Genomic DNA, 12,062 nt, shown 5'->3' with positions numbered 1-12,062 from the left:
CACTTTTAGTGGCTGTACATATAGTTTTTATATAAATAAACACTATCAAACAGTGAAATGCAGTCATACTACACACAGAACGTAGAACCAAAACTCTTAAAGACGATGTTACGGAATTACTACATGCCTAATTTAAACAACATTAAAATACACCCTCTGATGACGTCTACGCTCAGTGAATTCATCGGAGCAGTCCGCGTAAGGCCGCTCGCAAAATGTCTCCCTTTCATGTCTCACAGCATCCTGTATTTTGTTGTCATTTTGACATCATTTCTGCAGCGGTGACTTGGTGAATGTCTTGTAGAACGATACAGCAAATGGCATAAAAGGGAAATAAAGTCACGGTCATGGCTGTGAACACCTGGAGTAGAGTTTTAAAGTTCTCTGGTTCTCGCATGAGCTGTAATCGTGTGGAGGAAATAGCACTTCCTTTTTTTTTTTTAAACAACAGTCGACATAATGTTGTGAAACCGGTTGTGAAACCTTAACATTTTAAGTATTCTTATAAAAAAAAGAAGAAAAAATGTACTTTCCCAATTTCTATACAAGGCAAGTTCTTTCGCTGCATGTAATCACTGAGACGAAGCAGCAACACGCTGCTTCTCCTGAAGTGAACTGAAATGCAGTGACTTTGAGTGCATCTCGCAATCAAGATAACTGCATCCAATTATCAAGCACTTAAATGTTACATAAACTTTACCTTAATAAAAAGGGACTTTAGTAGGAAATCTTTAAATGTGTTTTAAAAGTGTTGGTCATCAGTTTAAGTTGCCATTTAACTCTTTATTTTAATCAATAAATCACAACCTCCTTGGCCTGACGTGGCATTCAAAAGGCGTTAAAATGCGGTTCGTCGGTGGCCGTGAATGTTGGAAAAACAAAAGAAATTCTGTTTTGTTTTGCACCCTGATTTAAAACTTCAATGATATTTTCCGTATCACACCCTCGTCACATGTCGGGAGTCGCCTTGCGATCTCTCCCACTGCGGACCGGCTGCTCACAGAATGGAGCAGGAGGCGCTGCGCATGGGCAGCTTGGCGGGCAGCCTGGCGTACTGCTCCCTGAAGCTGTTCCTCTTCGTGCTGAGCCAAGGAGCCGCGTTCTCCGGCCCGTCGGCGGGCGACGAACACTCTGGCATCGCGTCCCCCTGGGGCACGTCCAGCCTGGCCCCCTTGTTGTTCTTAGTCGTCCTCTCCTTCTCCTGAGGCTCGGCGGAAACGGCGGCGGAGGGCTCGACGGTGACCTCCGGTGGGGGCGGGGCGACCGGCGGGAGGTCGCCGGGACTCTGCTTCCGCTCGGCTTGCTCCTCGCTGCCGCCGATGTTGAGGTTGGAGCCCATGCGCTTGGCGTTGGTGCTTGTGGAACTAGTGCGGTTACACGTTAGTGATTCACAAAGCTTACAAAACATTGTTTTATGTACAAGTGTAATCACGCCGTCGGAAATCAAACATTTCCACAGTTTCTTCCAACAAGTCAATAAATCTGTCCTTGGAGTGACGTTATTGAACATATTTTCCACTTGATCAAAACATTTATGATTATTATCAATAACAGTACAGTTAAAAAAGCCGTTTATACTCGCTGAGGTATGCGCATCAGAAAATGACGTAATCGCCATAAAGTGGTATCTTAACGCGTCCTGCATGCGCGATCAGAGCTTTTCAAACGTGAATGTCACAAATAGTTCACTGATAAAAGCACAACAAACATAAGAAAGACTGTCAATTCATTACTTTAGATGCTTTGGAGACTGGAGGTCTTAAACATCTACATTTGAGTAAAGATTTGTGTTTCTTTAAAATGCATTTAATTCATGACTTGTTTCTTTACCGGGCTCGTACAAAGGCAATAAAGTAAACCATGAATATGAGTTTACAGTGAATCACAATCCCTCGTTGGGCGTTGTGGAGGTTGGTTTATGGTGTTTTTTGCCGGTTTACATTTGCTTTTTATTTGCTTGATCTCAGTACATTTTGTTTGTACGCCCTCTGGTGTTTCGGAGAATAATGCCACAGACGTACCAACACAACTTAAAGGAACAGTTTTGTTGCGCTGTTCCTCCTGCTTTGTCTCACCCCGTTTAGTTTTCGTGTTGCTTCAGTAACCTCAGGAACAGTAACACTGCCCCATCTGACTGAAAATGTAGTTATTTCTAGTCAGGATGACTCCTCCAAACAAACAAAAGCACCTAACACAGCCTCTCGGTCTGCTTGCTGTCTGGTTCTGCAGGGGGGCAACGAGCACAGCTGTGTCTGAATCAACAGGGGGGGGGGGGGCATGACTGCTCTCCTTTTGTCCACTCACCCATTAGAGCTCCTGTCCTCCGAGTCCTTGGGCTCCCTGCTGTAGCGCATCTCCGCCGGGGTCTTGAACGACAGATCCCCCTTTCCTTTCAGCCAGTAGGTCTTCATGTAGCCTTTACCCTGGAAGAAGACCGGACGACAGTGTGTTGGAAAGAGCATTTCATCTAAAAATCCATCCGTATAGAAACACAAAACATCTTAGAATTGGCTCAGGTATTTTCAGAAATATATCATTTTCAGTTATCCACCTCAGCTTGGAATAATGTGCTTGAAGTCTCACAGTGTGCGTGTGAATGTGTGTGTGTGTGTGTGTGTGTGTGTGTGTGTGTGTGTGTGTGTAGCTGATACGAAGGGACTCACCTTCACAAAGATTTTGCCCCTCTCCTCGATGATGTAGGGCTCGTGCTCCAGGTTGTCTTTGGTGGTCTGACTGATGTGTATCTGCATGCCCTGCTCAGACAGACGCACACACATACACACAACTGCTGTGAGAACGTTTGGATTGTAAAGAGAGAGAGAGTTCATTCAGGGGTTTCTTCCTTTTCATGGGCAGTAAATTTTGCATTCGGTCCGCACAAGCTGCCTCCCTTTAACTCACTTTGTTCATAAAACAGATTTCCTGCGAAACATGACATCATATTACTGTAAGTAATGGAAAGCAAATGAGGCGATTTGCAAGTTGCATTAACTAAAAAGCAGGACGCACAATGGCGTCGTTAAACAGAAAATGGTTTTCAGTACTAATCCGCTTCAGAATTTGACTGAGGGAGATGGTGGACGTTGCTGCTGCCGTGATGGGTTATTTTGGCACATTTAGCTGCAGGGCTTGTACAATATGTTAGTGTAGTCACCACTCCGTTGCTCTCCATCCTCGAGGCCGTGTTCACGGTGTCGCCAAACATACAGTAGCGAGGCATCTTCAGGCCCACCACGCCGGCTACCACCATACCCGAGTGAACACCTGAGAGAGAGAGAGAGAGAGAGGGAGGGGGGGAGGGAGGGAGGGAGGGAGAGAGAGAAGGGAGAGAAAACGGTTTATGGAAACAAACATGAGCTGATTTGTTCATAAACTGCCCACGTTTTTTTTTACAGCTATTGTCAGATGAACTGCTTTACATTTATTTAGCTTCCACTCATCACTGAGCCAACATTTATCCAAACCCTTAACTTCCAAGGTTCTCTTTATTAGTAACCAATAGTGACAACAGAGACGCTCGAAACTACAACCTGCAGGACATAAATCCTTTCTCCTGTGTTCAGAGCGGGAAACACAATTAAAACATTACAATTCATTCACAAGTTGCACTTTGTTTTACCTTCGAAGGGGCAGCAGCAGTATAATCTATATAATATATATGTCATTTATATATAATGTACTATTTGTCTTCCTAGCATGACAATACTATATTTGGGTTTGTTGATTATTACTGATGATGCAAAGAGTTGCTTTCCAGCTTCGATTAGAAGGATGTTTGATTTTCTTGCAATGTTTTCTATCAGTTTAGAATCAGGATCAGTGGCCTGTCAGGGGACAAACACTCGAGAGCAATGCATGCTGGGATAGGGCTCCAGCCCCCCTAAAAACCCTGATCAGAAGCTTTACAGAATAGATGGATGAGTGGACTTTGTGTGTCGACGTGATGACTTTGCAGTTGCAGGACAATAAGATGATCGTATTTCCCATGAATTATGCCAATTTCCACAATATTTACTCACAAGTTACGCACCTCAAATTCGGCAACCTGACGGTCTCATGTCTTCAAGTGAAATATATTGAGAAAATGTTTTTTTCTGCAAAGATGTGTGTGGTCAGGGTTGGCGTAAGAACAGCGACCCCTTGTGGCGGTGTGGAAACAGTGTCTTGAACTGTTTTACTTTGGAAACATTTTTCTGTTGTGCAGCAAGATCTCAAGATTATACTGTGTGGGCTGTTACTTATAGACGGTGGTGGAGTGGATGAAAAGCCAAACCTGGAAAAGTCTAGTAGTACAAGGTTCACGACACTGAATCAGTGATGGGTGACCCGGAGCCGTGACCTCCAAAAACCCAAAACAAAGTGCGAGGTTTTAAAGGAAAGTCTGAGGAGGTCAAAACTCCAACCACACATGCAGTAAATAGAACAACTCTATACTGCTCACCGACTCTGATCGTGATGTTGTCTCCGGTGGAGGGGTCTTTGAGGTGGTCGATGGAGCTCAGCATGTCCAGGGCCATGTCGCAGATGTGGTGCGCGTGGAAGGTGGTCTTGTTGGGCACGCCGGCCACCACCATGTAGGCGTCACGGATCGTCTCCACCTGGACAAGAAGGGAAGAGTGGCCATTTCTACGTTGTAATGAGACACTAACCCGAACGTTTTGACTTGTAAAAATGAATCAGACATGAATTCAACTTTATCTCTCGAGTGTTCGACCTCAAACTTAAACACACCGTCGTCTTTTGTTTGTGTAATGTATCGAGATCTGAGCTGAGGTTTTTGTGAAGTTTGCTTTCTCATTGTTTTCAAGATGTTGTTTCAGACGTTTTCCCACCTTAAGAAACAGGGAAATCATGCTGTTCTTCTCTACTTTATAGCGTAAATACAATCATCTGCTTTCAATTTACATTTGGGGAACAGACGAACTTGAGCAGGCAACTAAAAACTGATCATAAACACTTCAAGATAATCCTCCGTATACACAAGACAGTGAGCAGAAGGTTACTGAATCATATGCAGACTGCTTTCTCAGACTGACCTTGTAGACGTTGTGCTTCTCGCTGAGCGTGTCGAAGACGATGTAGATCTCATTGAGCATGTCCACCACCTGCATGGGCGTGATGTGGATGCAGATCTCGTTGAACTTGACCACGTCGCTGAACAGGATGGTCACGTCTGGGAAGACCTGGGACACAAAGAAACATAAAGTTATGATCAAACACCAGTATACTCAAAGACTCTGTCTCAGGCTCCTTGAGTCAGACTGCAGGTTTACGACGCTTCTGCATTGGCTTCAGAACCCGGAGGTCACCTGGTTTCTGTTTCATCTGCGTTTTTATTTTTGCACGTTGGGACAGGGGTAAACCGTTTTGTTCTGCTGTGCACCGTTCATGTGTACGGTCTTGTCCTCGCACCTAACCGGCAGAATAGGTTTTTGCCAAATGACTCCCCGAAACCTGATCGTTCTATTTAACGTGAAGCGGTCGCCGTTTTGAACACATGGTGAACGTTGTGAAACCGAGCTACTTGGTTTGGGCTGGGAAAAGATTATAGTTTGTGTTAAATTAGTATATTATAGTTTGGGTTAAATTAGAATATTATAGTTTGGGTTAAATTAGAATATTATAGTTTGGGTTAAATTAGAATGCCCTTTATGTAACACAACCATGACGTGGTTTTAGTATTAACATAGTTCTGTAACATACAATAACTCCTCAATGTGTTGTTGTTTTGGTTTCACACGGGACTCAAACAGCGGTCTCCTGGGTGAAAGTCCTTTGCTTGTTTTAGCCATCCATTCACCTGACGTCTTTCCTCTGCTCCCGTCATATCTGCTGCACAACAAACGTAAATACGTGTTGTAAGAAGCTGCTCGCACAGATGACCTATGCGGACATTGCTTTTGTTTTGGTGAGGACAGCTTTATCTTTGAACCGCGCTGGAGATGAGCCTTCTCATCCTCGCTCCTCTTGCACGGCTGCAGCAGCTGACGTTAAATCTTGTTTTTCCTTTTGTTGGCCACACACTCTTTACTTGTGTGAAAATGGCAGTTTCATTTCGCGCGGACGTCACTGCCAAAGCTAAGAGCGCTGTTGTGCGGCTGACCTCTGACCTCCGTGTGCTGTGTCGACGGGGCGAAAACGTACTTGAAATGCAAGACGTGCGCTGCCTTTTGAGCGAAGTCTGTGCTGCGATGACAGCAAATGTTCATCTATGACCTCAGGTTAGCGGTTACATTGTGCACATTGGCAGTGATATTTGTGGCGTTCGAGCACCGCTATCAATGTTTAGCGGCGCCGCCTCGTACCTGGCATGTCTCCAGTGCAGTGATCCCCTTCCTGAGGCGGTCGGCCACGGCTTTAGGGATCATGGCGTACAGCAAAGAGTCTCCTCTCTTCTTCTCCTCGTCCAGCTTCTTGATGGTTTCCTGCAGCTGAGCATATTTTTGTTGCTCCTAGAGGATCAGAAAATGGGACAAAAGAGTCCACGGTTACAGTCTAACCTCTCTTCAAGCTGAACAAAAAAAACCTCTTTGCCTTCTCTAATCCTCTTAATCCATATTTGTCCTGCTTGACTGAGTCGGATTTAATGGGTGAAATAAATACGGGAGCAGAGCTTTCACCTGGGCTCACCTGGTCCGGCTGTTTCAGCGCACTCATGTCATATAGTACGACTTGTGCTTTGAATCGTACAATCATTTCAGTACATTTTACGAGGCGCTTTTTGTACATTTGAGCTCCCCCATTGAAGCTTTTTTTCCATCACCTGGTCGAGGGCCAGCTGCAGCTCAGCCGACTGCTGCGTCCCGGCCAAAATCAGCTCTCTGCTGGAGTCGTGCAGGTTCAGGTCGTTCACGTACACGCCCATCTTTATCATGTCCTCCACTGTCTCTATACTTTAAGAGTAAGGAGGAAGAAACAAAGGTAAATTAACTGTAAAGAAAAGCAAGAGAATGCAAATGAATTCCCAGAGTTCGCATAAAATAAATCCAGTCTGCAAAATTACATTCTTGGGGGGGAAAGCAACCGTGAACAAAACAGGGTGGAACACGACTGAAATATGTTTCTTCATAGGGAATAAAATAAAAGAAAGAGTTCTCCATACTATATTCAGACAGATTAATGTCTTGCAATTGTCTTTTAAATTACCATAAATTCTCAAATATTGAAAAAATCTCAAATAAATCTGGGTTCTTTTTTGTAGAAAACAACTTGGGTTTATCCGAAACATAACCTGAGGTAAAAAGAGAATGAGCAGAAATACTGTCCTCACATTCTGCCCAATTCTGATTATTATATATTTACAGAGTTTTCTCAATTTCGCATAATGAAAACGAACACTTGCATGTGTGTCTTAATATGCCCCGTGACACCTGAAACAGACGGATGAAGTGTTGAGTCAGCATTACGAGCTCATTAAACGACCGAATCAGAAAACAGGGGAAGCTCTTTCACTAAGATAACAAATATACTTTAAAATGAACTTTAGAAAAGAGACTTTCTGGAAACCAAGTTGGACTTAAAGACCATGAAACGCAGTCAGTCTGTAGGCCGTGCGGTCTTACATGGGTGTCCCCAGGAAGATGAGGGAGTCCCACTGGGGGACGTACTTCATCTGGCCCTTCAGGTGGAGGGGCTTCTTCGGAGGCTCTCGCAGGTCCTCAAAGATGGTCTCACTGCACTTTCCTGAGGAGAACCACGAGGGGGACAGGTCAACAGGGTCAGGAGGCGATCGGATACATGCGAGAAGAAGAAGAAGAAGAAGAAGAAGAAGAAGAAAAAGGCTCTGACCGGTGACGGTCTGGAACGCCAGCAGTTCAATGTCCTCCCCGCCGGAGTTGGCAGAGCTGTTGTACTGGTTGAGGGAGCTGCCGTGCTCTTGGTCCGTGCCCTTCTTCTCCTCCACTGGGTTGGGCTCTGACGGAGGAGGGAGAGAGAGCAGCAAAGCAGATGACTGAATGAATCAAGGTCGTGTTCAACATGAGAATTATATTACAGATGCATCCGTTGTGATGCGTTCCTGATGGTTGTGCTCTGGATTATGTCCATTACGTTTCACTCTTACACAAAACATAAACATTGTCATTTCCTCTTGAAATAATGACGCGCTCAGCAATATGCATCACGAATCTTCCTGTTTCATATCTTTTCATCCGCTTTTGTTGCCGACAGTGTGCTGCTGTTTTTGTTACAGTATGTATTTAAATCTAGTTGTATGTGATTTGAGCTGGCAGCCCATTAACTCTATTACATGAATAATAGTAGTTTGGCTTCTTTCCTGTTATAAATATTTAATATTTCTCTTTCAATGACCTTGAAGCGGCTGAAATGAGGCAGTGGCTTGATGGACGTTCTGTGATCCCATGTATTTGTAATGAGACCTTTTCTTTTTTTTTTTATACTTAATGCATTTGAAGTGGTTTTAAATGGAGAGAGCCGCACCTCTTTCTTCTTCCCTCGCCTTCTCGTTCTCCTCCTGTGACGTTGTGAGGTTGACCTTCTGCTTGCTCTCCACCACCGCTACTGTCAACAGCTCAAACACGTTGTTCAAATGGGTGTAGATCTGATGGAAAAAAGCGTTTCAGCAGGTCACTTGAGCATTTTAGCATTTACCAATAAAGATGAGAAAGACTGGTCGACTCCGCTCTGAACTCACGTTATCCCAGCTGAACTCCAGCATGGGCCGAATCAGGGTGAACTCCTCGTCCACCTTCTTGCCCTGGAGGTCGGAGAAGACCTCCTTGAGGCCGTCGCCGATGCGGTACATGGTCATGTCGCGGCGGAAGATGACGCTGAAGGGGAACATGACAAAGAAGATGCCTCGCTTCATCGGCAGCTTCTCGTAGCCCGGCGCCGTCCTCTGCTGGGGCATGCGGTGTTTGAAGGCGGCGTTGTCGAAGTTCATCTTGTAAACCTGGAGATATATATATATATATATATAATATATATATATATACTGTACTGAATACAGAATATATACTGAATATATATATATATATATATTCAGTATATAAAGCCTCTGTGTTTTGGTTCCACAAAAATAGTCACAACTCAACTTATTCCGCACAACTTGATTCGTCGATTAGTTTATTTGCGCTGCGATGGCTCAGGATAAAAAAAGTCGCTTTTTCGCTGCGTAAAATTCACTTTGTGTGTGAAAGTATTCAGTTAAAAAATATATATTTACATTAATCGCATAAAAAAACCAGCCCCGGTGTGTAACGGTCTTTAAACTGCACTAGTTTAAGCTCAGTGTACCTAATAAACTGGCAACTCTGTCTAAAGAAAATAAAAGTCGGCTTTGTCTAATAAGTCATGTTGCACCCACTAATGTTTAAAGGTCAGCAATAAGACAACATTCACGTCTCTCTGGAAAAGAGTTTCAGCGTCCGAAACCAAAACCTTACTTGTTAATATTTAGATTTCAGAACCCGTAATTATGCATTTCTCACCTTCTAATACGCCGTTAAATCTAATGATAAACATGCACGTGAGTCATTCATAAAGGTTGTTCTATAACTCACCAAGTAAGTGCAATTAATAACGTTGGGTACAAATATCTTATTTCTGATCTATAAAGTGTTGAATGGTTACTAACATTAATAAAGTAATTATTTACATCCTATAAACTATGCCTTATTCAAATAATGAAATGGATTTCAGTGGACCTGCTGAGTCACTGTATGTAAACTCAAACATCAGAGGGGAAGTTGATGGACAGTAATGCAACACTACGGAGTTTACCCAGAGTCCCTTCCCAATAAACACTTATGTCCATCCAATAAACACTCGCTGTCTGAGAGGAAACAAGAACTCCGCCTGGCGTCTCGCGGAAGGTGATGGAAATCATCTTTCGCTGATGGAGCCGAGGTCGAGGCCGGACGCTCGGCGGCTCACCTCCGCACTTGACCCCCTGAGCCCCCCGACTACGTACCACATACGTCATTTTCTCCGTCTCCTCTTTGGACAGGATTTCCACTTCGATGTCCGTGTTGTAGAACTGCCGTCCCACCTGAGAGAGCTGGCCTGCAGGAGACAGTGAGGACGTGTGGAGGTTCACTCACAACGGGCTTTGTGTGAGCTTAATTACAGAGCGAACTGAGGAGTTAACTAGAGTCACTGATTCCCTTTTGAATCAATGACTTGACTGATCTGGTGGCGCCGCGACGCATCATTTATTTGACTTTTCAACACAGCGTACTGTACGAGGCTAATGTATCATTGATTTATTCATCTGTTATGTAAGATTTTTCAATTAAAGAACAATTGAAACCGAATTAGATCGGCTTAAAAACCTGCAGCTCATTAATATCTCGTACATCTTAGTACGTTTACATTTAATTTGCATCACACTCCAGTGCTCTAAAATGATGCATCACACAGTGAACATCATTTTGCTTTATTATCATTAAAGTTCACTTATCTTTTCGTGGAAATTCAGCTGAAAGTGCGGATTTTAGTCTGCAGTGCATTACAACAAAATAGAAGACATGTTGTGCACTTTTCATTGTCTTTCTCAAGCGAGTTTCTCTGGAAGATTTGGACTTTTAACACTAAACTGTAGACCTGTGGCTGTGTGTGGGAGGTAGGATGACTTATTAAAACACCTAGAAACTATGTGTAAATGCGGTGAGATGTGCAAAACAATATCACCTTTAATAGTGTTGTGTCCTGTGTTGTACACTGGACAAGCCAAACACTGACAATTGTTCAGTAATTTCTCTACATGCTTCATCGCGTTCACGTTCATGAGGCGAGAGCCGTTTTCCCAGCATGCAATGGGCAGAACCCTTCCCGGTACCTTTGACGAACTGGGTGAAGCCCTTGCGGGTGCTGCGGTAGTGCAGCGTGAGGCTCTTCTCGCACTCCTCCTCCACGCAGAAGCTCGGCGGCTGCACTTTGGGGAAGGAGAAGCGAAAGTACTCGTGCAGGTTGTCCAGCTCGTTGATGAAGTCGCGCACGTTTCGCCCCAAAACCTAAATAAAAGAAGATGGAGGATTGTTGGCGTTTAAAGTGTCACTGTGGGGGACTGTCAGTGACTGTCACTGTGGGGACTGAGTCACCTTCAGGATCCGCTCATATCCGTAGTTTCCAATCCTCTTCACCATGTAGACCCCGAAGGCGTACATCAGCTCATCGTGGGTCTTTCCCAGAACCTCTCCCGCTGCCTTCGCCAACCGCAGGATCAGGTTGTCACTTTCAAAGTACAGCAGGAAAAGTTGTCAATTAATTCTTTTGTTTGGCCGTATTCTTGCTTACAGCTGCTTTTTTTATTTTTTATCCCAGGGTGTGAATCAAACTGTGGAAACCTTGAATCAAACAAAATCAAATGAGTGAGCACACCAACATAGTATCTGAACAATAGTTGAACAATACAAGCTTTTAAGTGTTTCATTGTTGCACCGCAGTGCTAAATGCTGTTACTCTGTGCAGCGGTTTGTGAAGTTGTGTTGTTGAAGTGCATCGTCATAGATGAGCACATCAACACTCACCAGCCAGCTGTTCAGATCCTGACCCATTTAGTGCCCTCGGCAAGAATATAATATTTATTTATTCATAATAACAACTTTAGTGTCTGTTGCCTTCCAAGCACTGAGAACCTCAGGAGACTTCTCCACAGTAATAACGGGGAAAACACGGGAGACAAACGACCTACTTGTACATCTGATGCCGGACGAACTTGAGGTGGGGGATCTCCGCCCGGTTCTCGATCAGCCTCCACACGTCCTCTCCATAGGATTCATTGATGTAGTCGTTCACTGCTTCCAGGTACAGGCCGTACATCTTCAGGGGGTTAGAGACCTCCATATTGATTCTTAAGTTAACTGCTCAGCTGAGGAGAGACAAAGGGAAGAATCCAAAATGCATGTTGGACTCATCTTTCGTTAGTGTCAGCAGTTTAAAATATCACTGTTGAGGAAATCTCTTTAAATCCACTATTCCTTTAAGAGGACGGACCTTTGGCGCCGTCTTCTCACGGGTTTAAAATAAAACATTTTTTCGCTTCATCTTTCAGTGCCAAATGTAAATGCACACTGTTCTATCCACCTGCATGCATGGAAAGA

At 44.1% G+C, this 12,062-nt stretch overlaps 1 protein-coding gene across 1 annotated transcript; it reads right to left on the bottom strand.

Annotated features, from left to right (window-relative positions):
- Window positions 1-997: 997 nt before the first annotated feature.
- On the bottom strand, window positions 998-11,781 carry LOC306699736 (soluble guanylate cyclase 88E-like; the record flags this gene model as incomplete). The annotated part of the gene is made up of 16 exons (XM_079164457.1): window positions 998-1,364; window positions 2,305-2,423; window positions 2,664-2,753; window positions 3,155-3,264; window positions 4,442-4,598; window positions 5,037-5,183; window positions 6,306-6,452; window positions 6,764-6,893; window positions 7,563-7,683; window positions 7,789-7,914; window positions 8,440-8,560; window positions 8,654-8,911; window positions 9,932-10,023; window positions 10,799-10,973; window positions 11,061-11,193; window positions 11,654-11,781. The coding sequence occupies 16 exons, from the start codon at window positions 11,779-11,781 to the stop codon at window positions 998-1,000; spliced, it is 2,421 nt and encodes an 806-aa protein (XP_079020583.1).
- Window positions 11,782-12,062: the final 281 nt, after the last annotated feature.

This window comes from Pholis gunnellus (genome assembly GCF_910591455.1).
Source record: "Pholis gunnellus genome assembly, chromosome: 8".
NCBI classification, from domain to species: Eukaryota; Metazoa; Chordata; class Actinopteri; order Perciformes; family Pholidae; genus Pholis; species Pholis gunnellus.
This window is presented reverse-complemented; position numbering and strand designations above follow the sequence as displayed.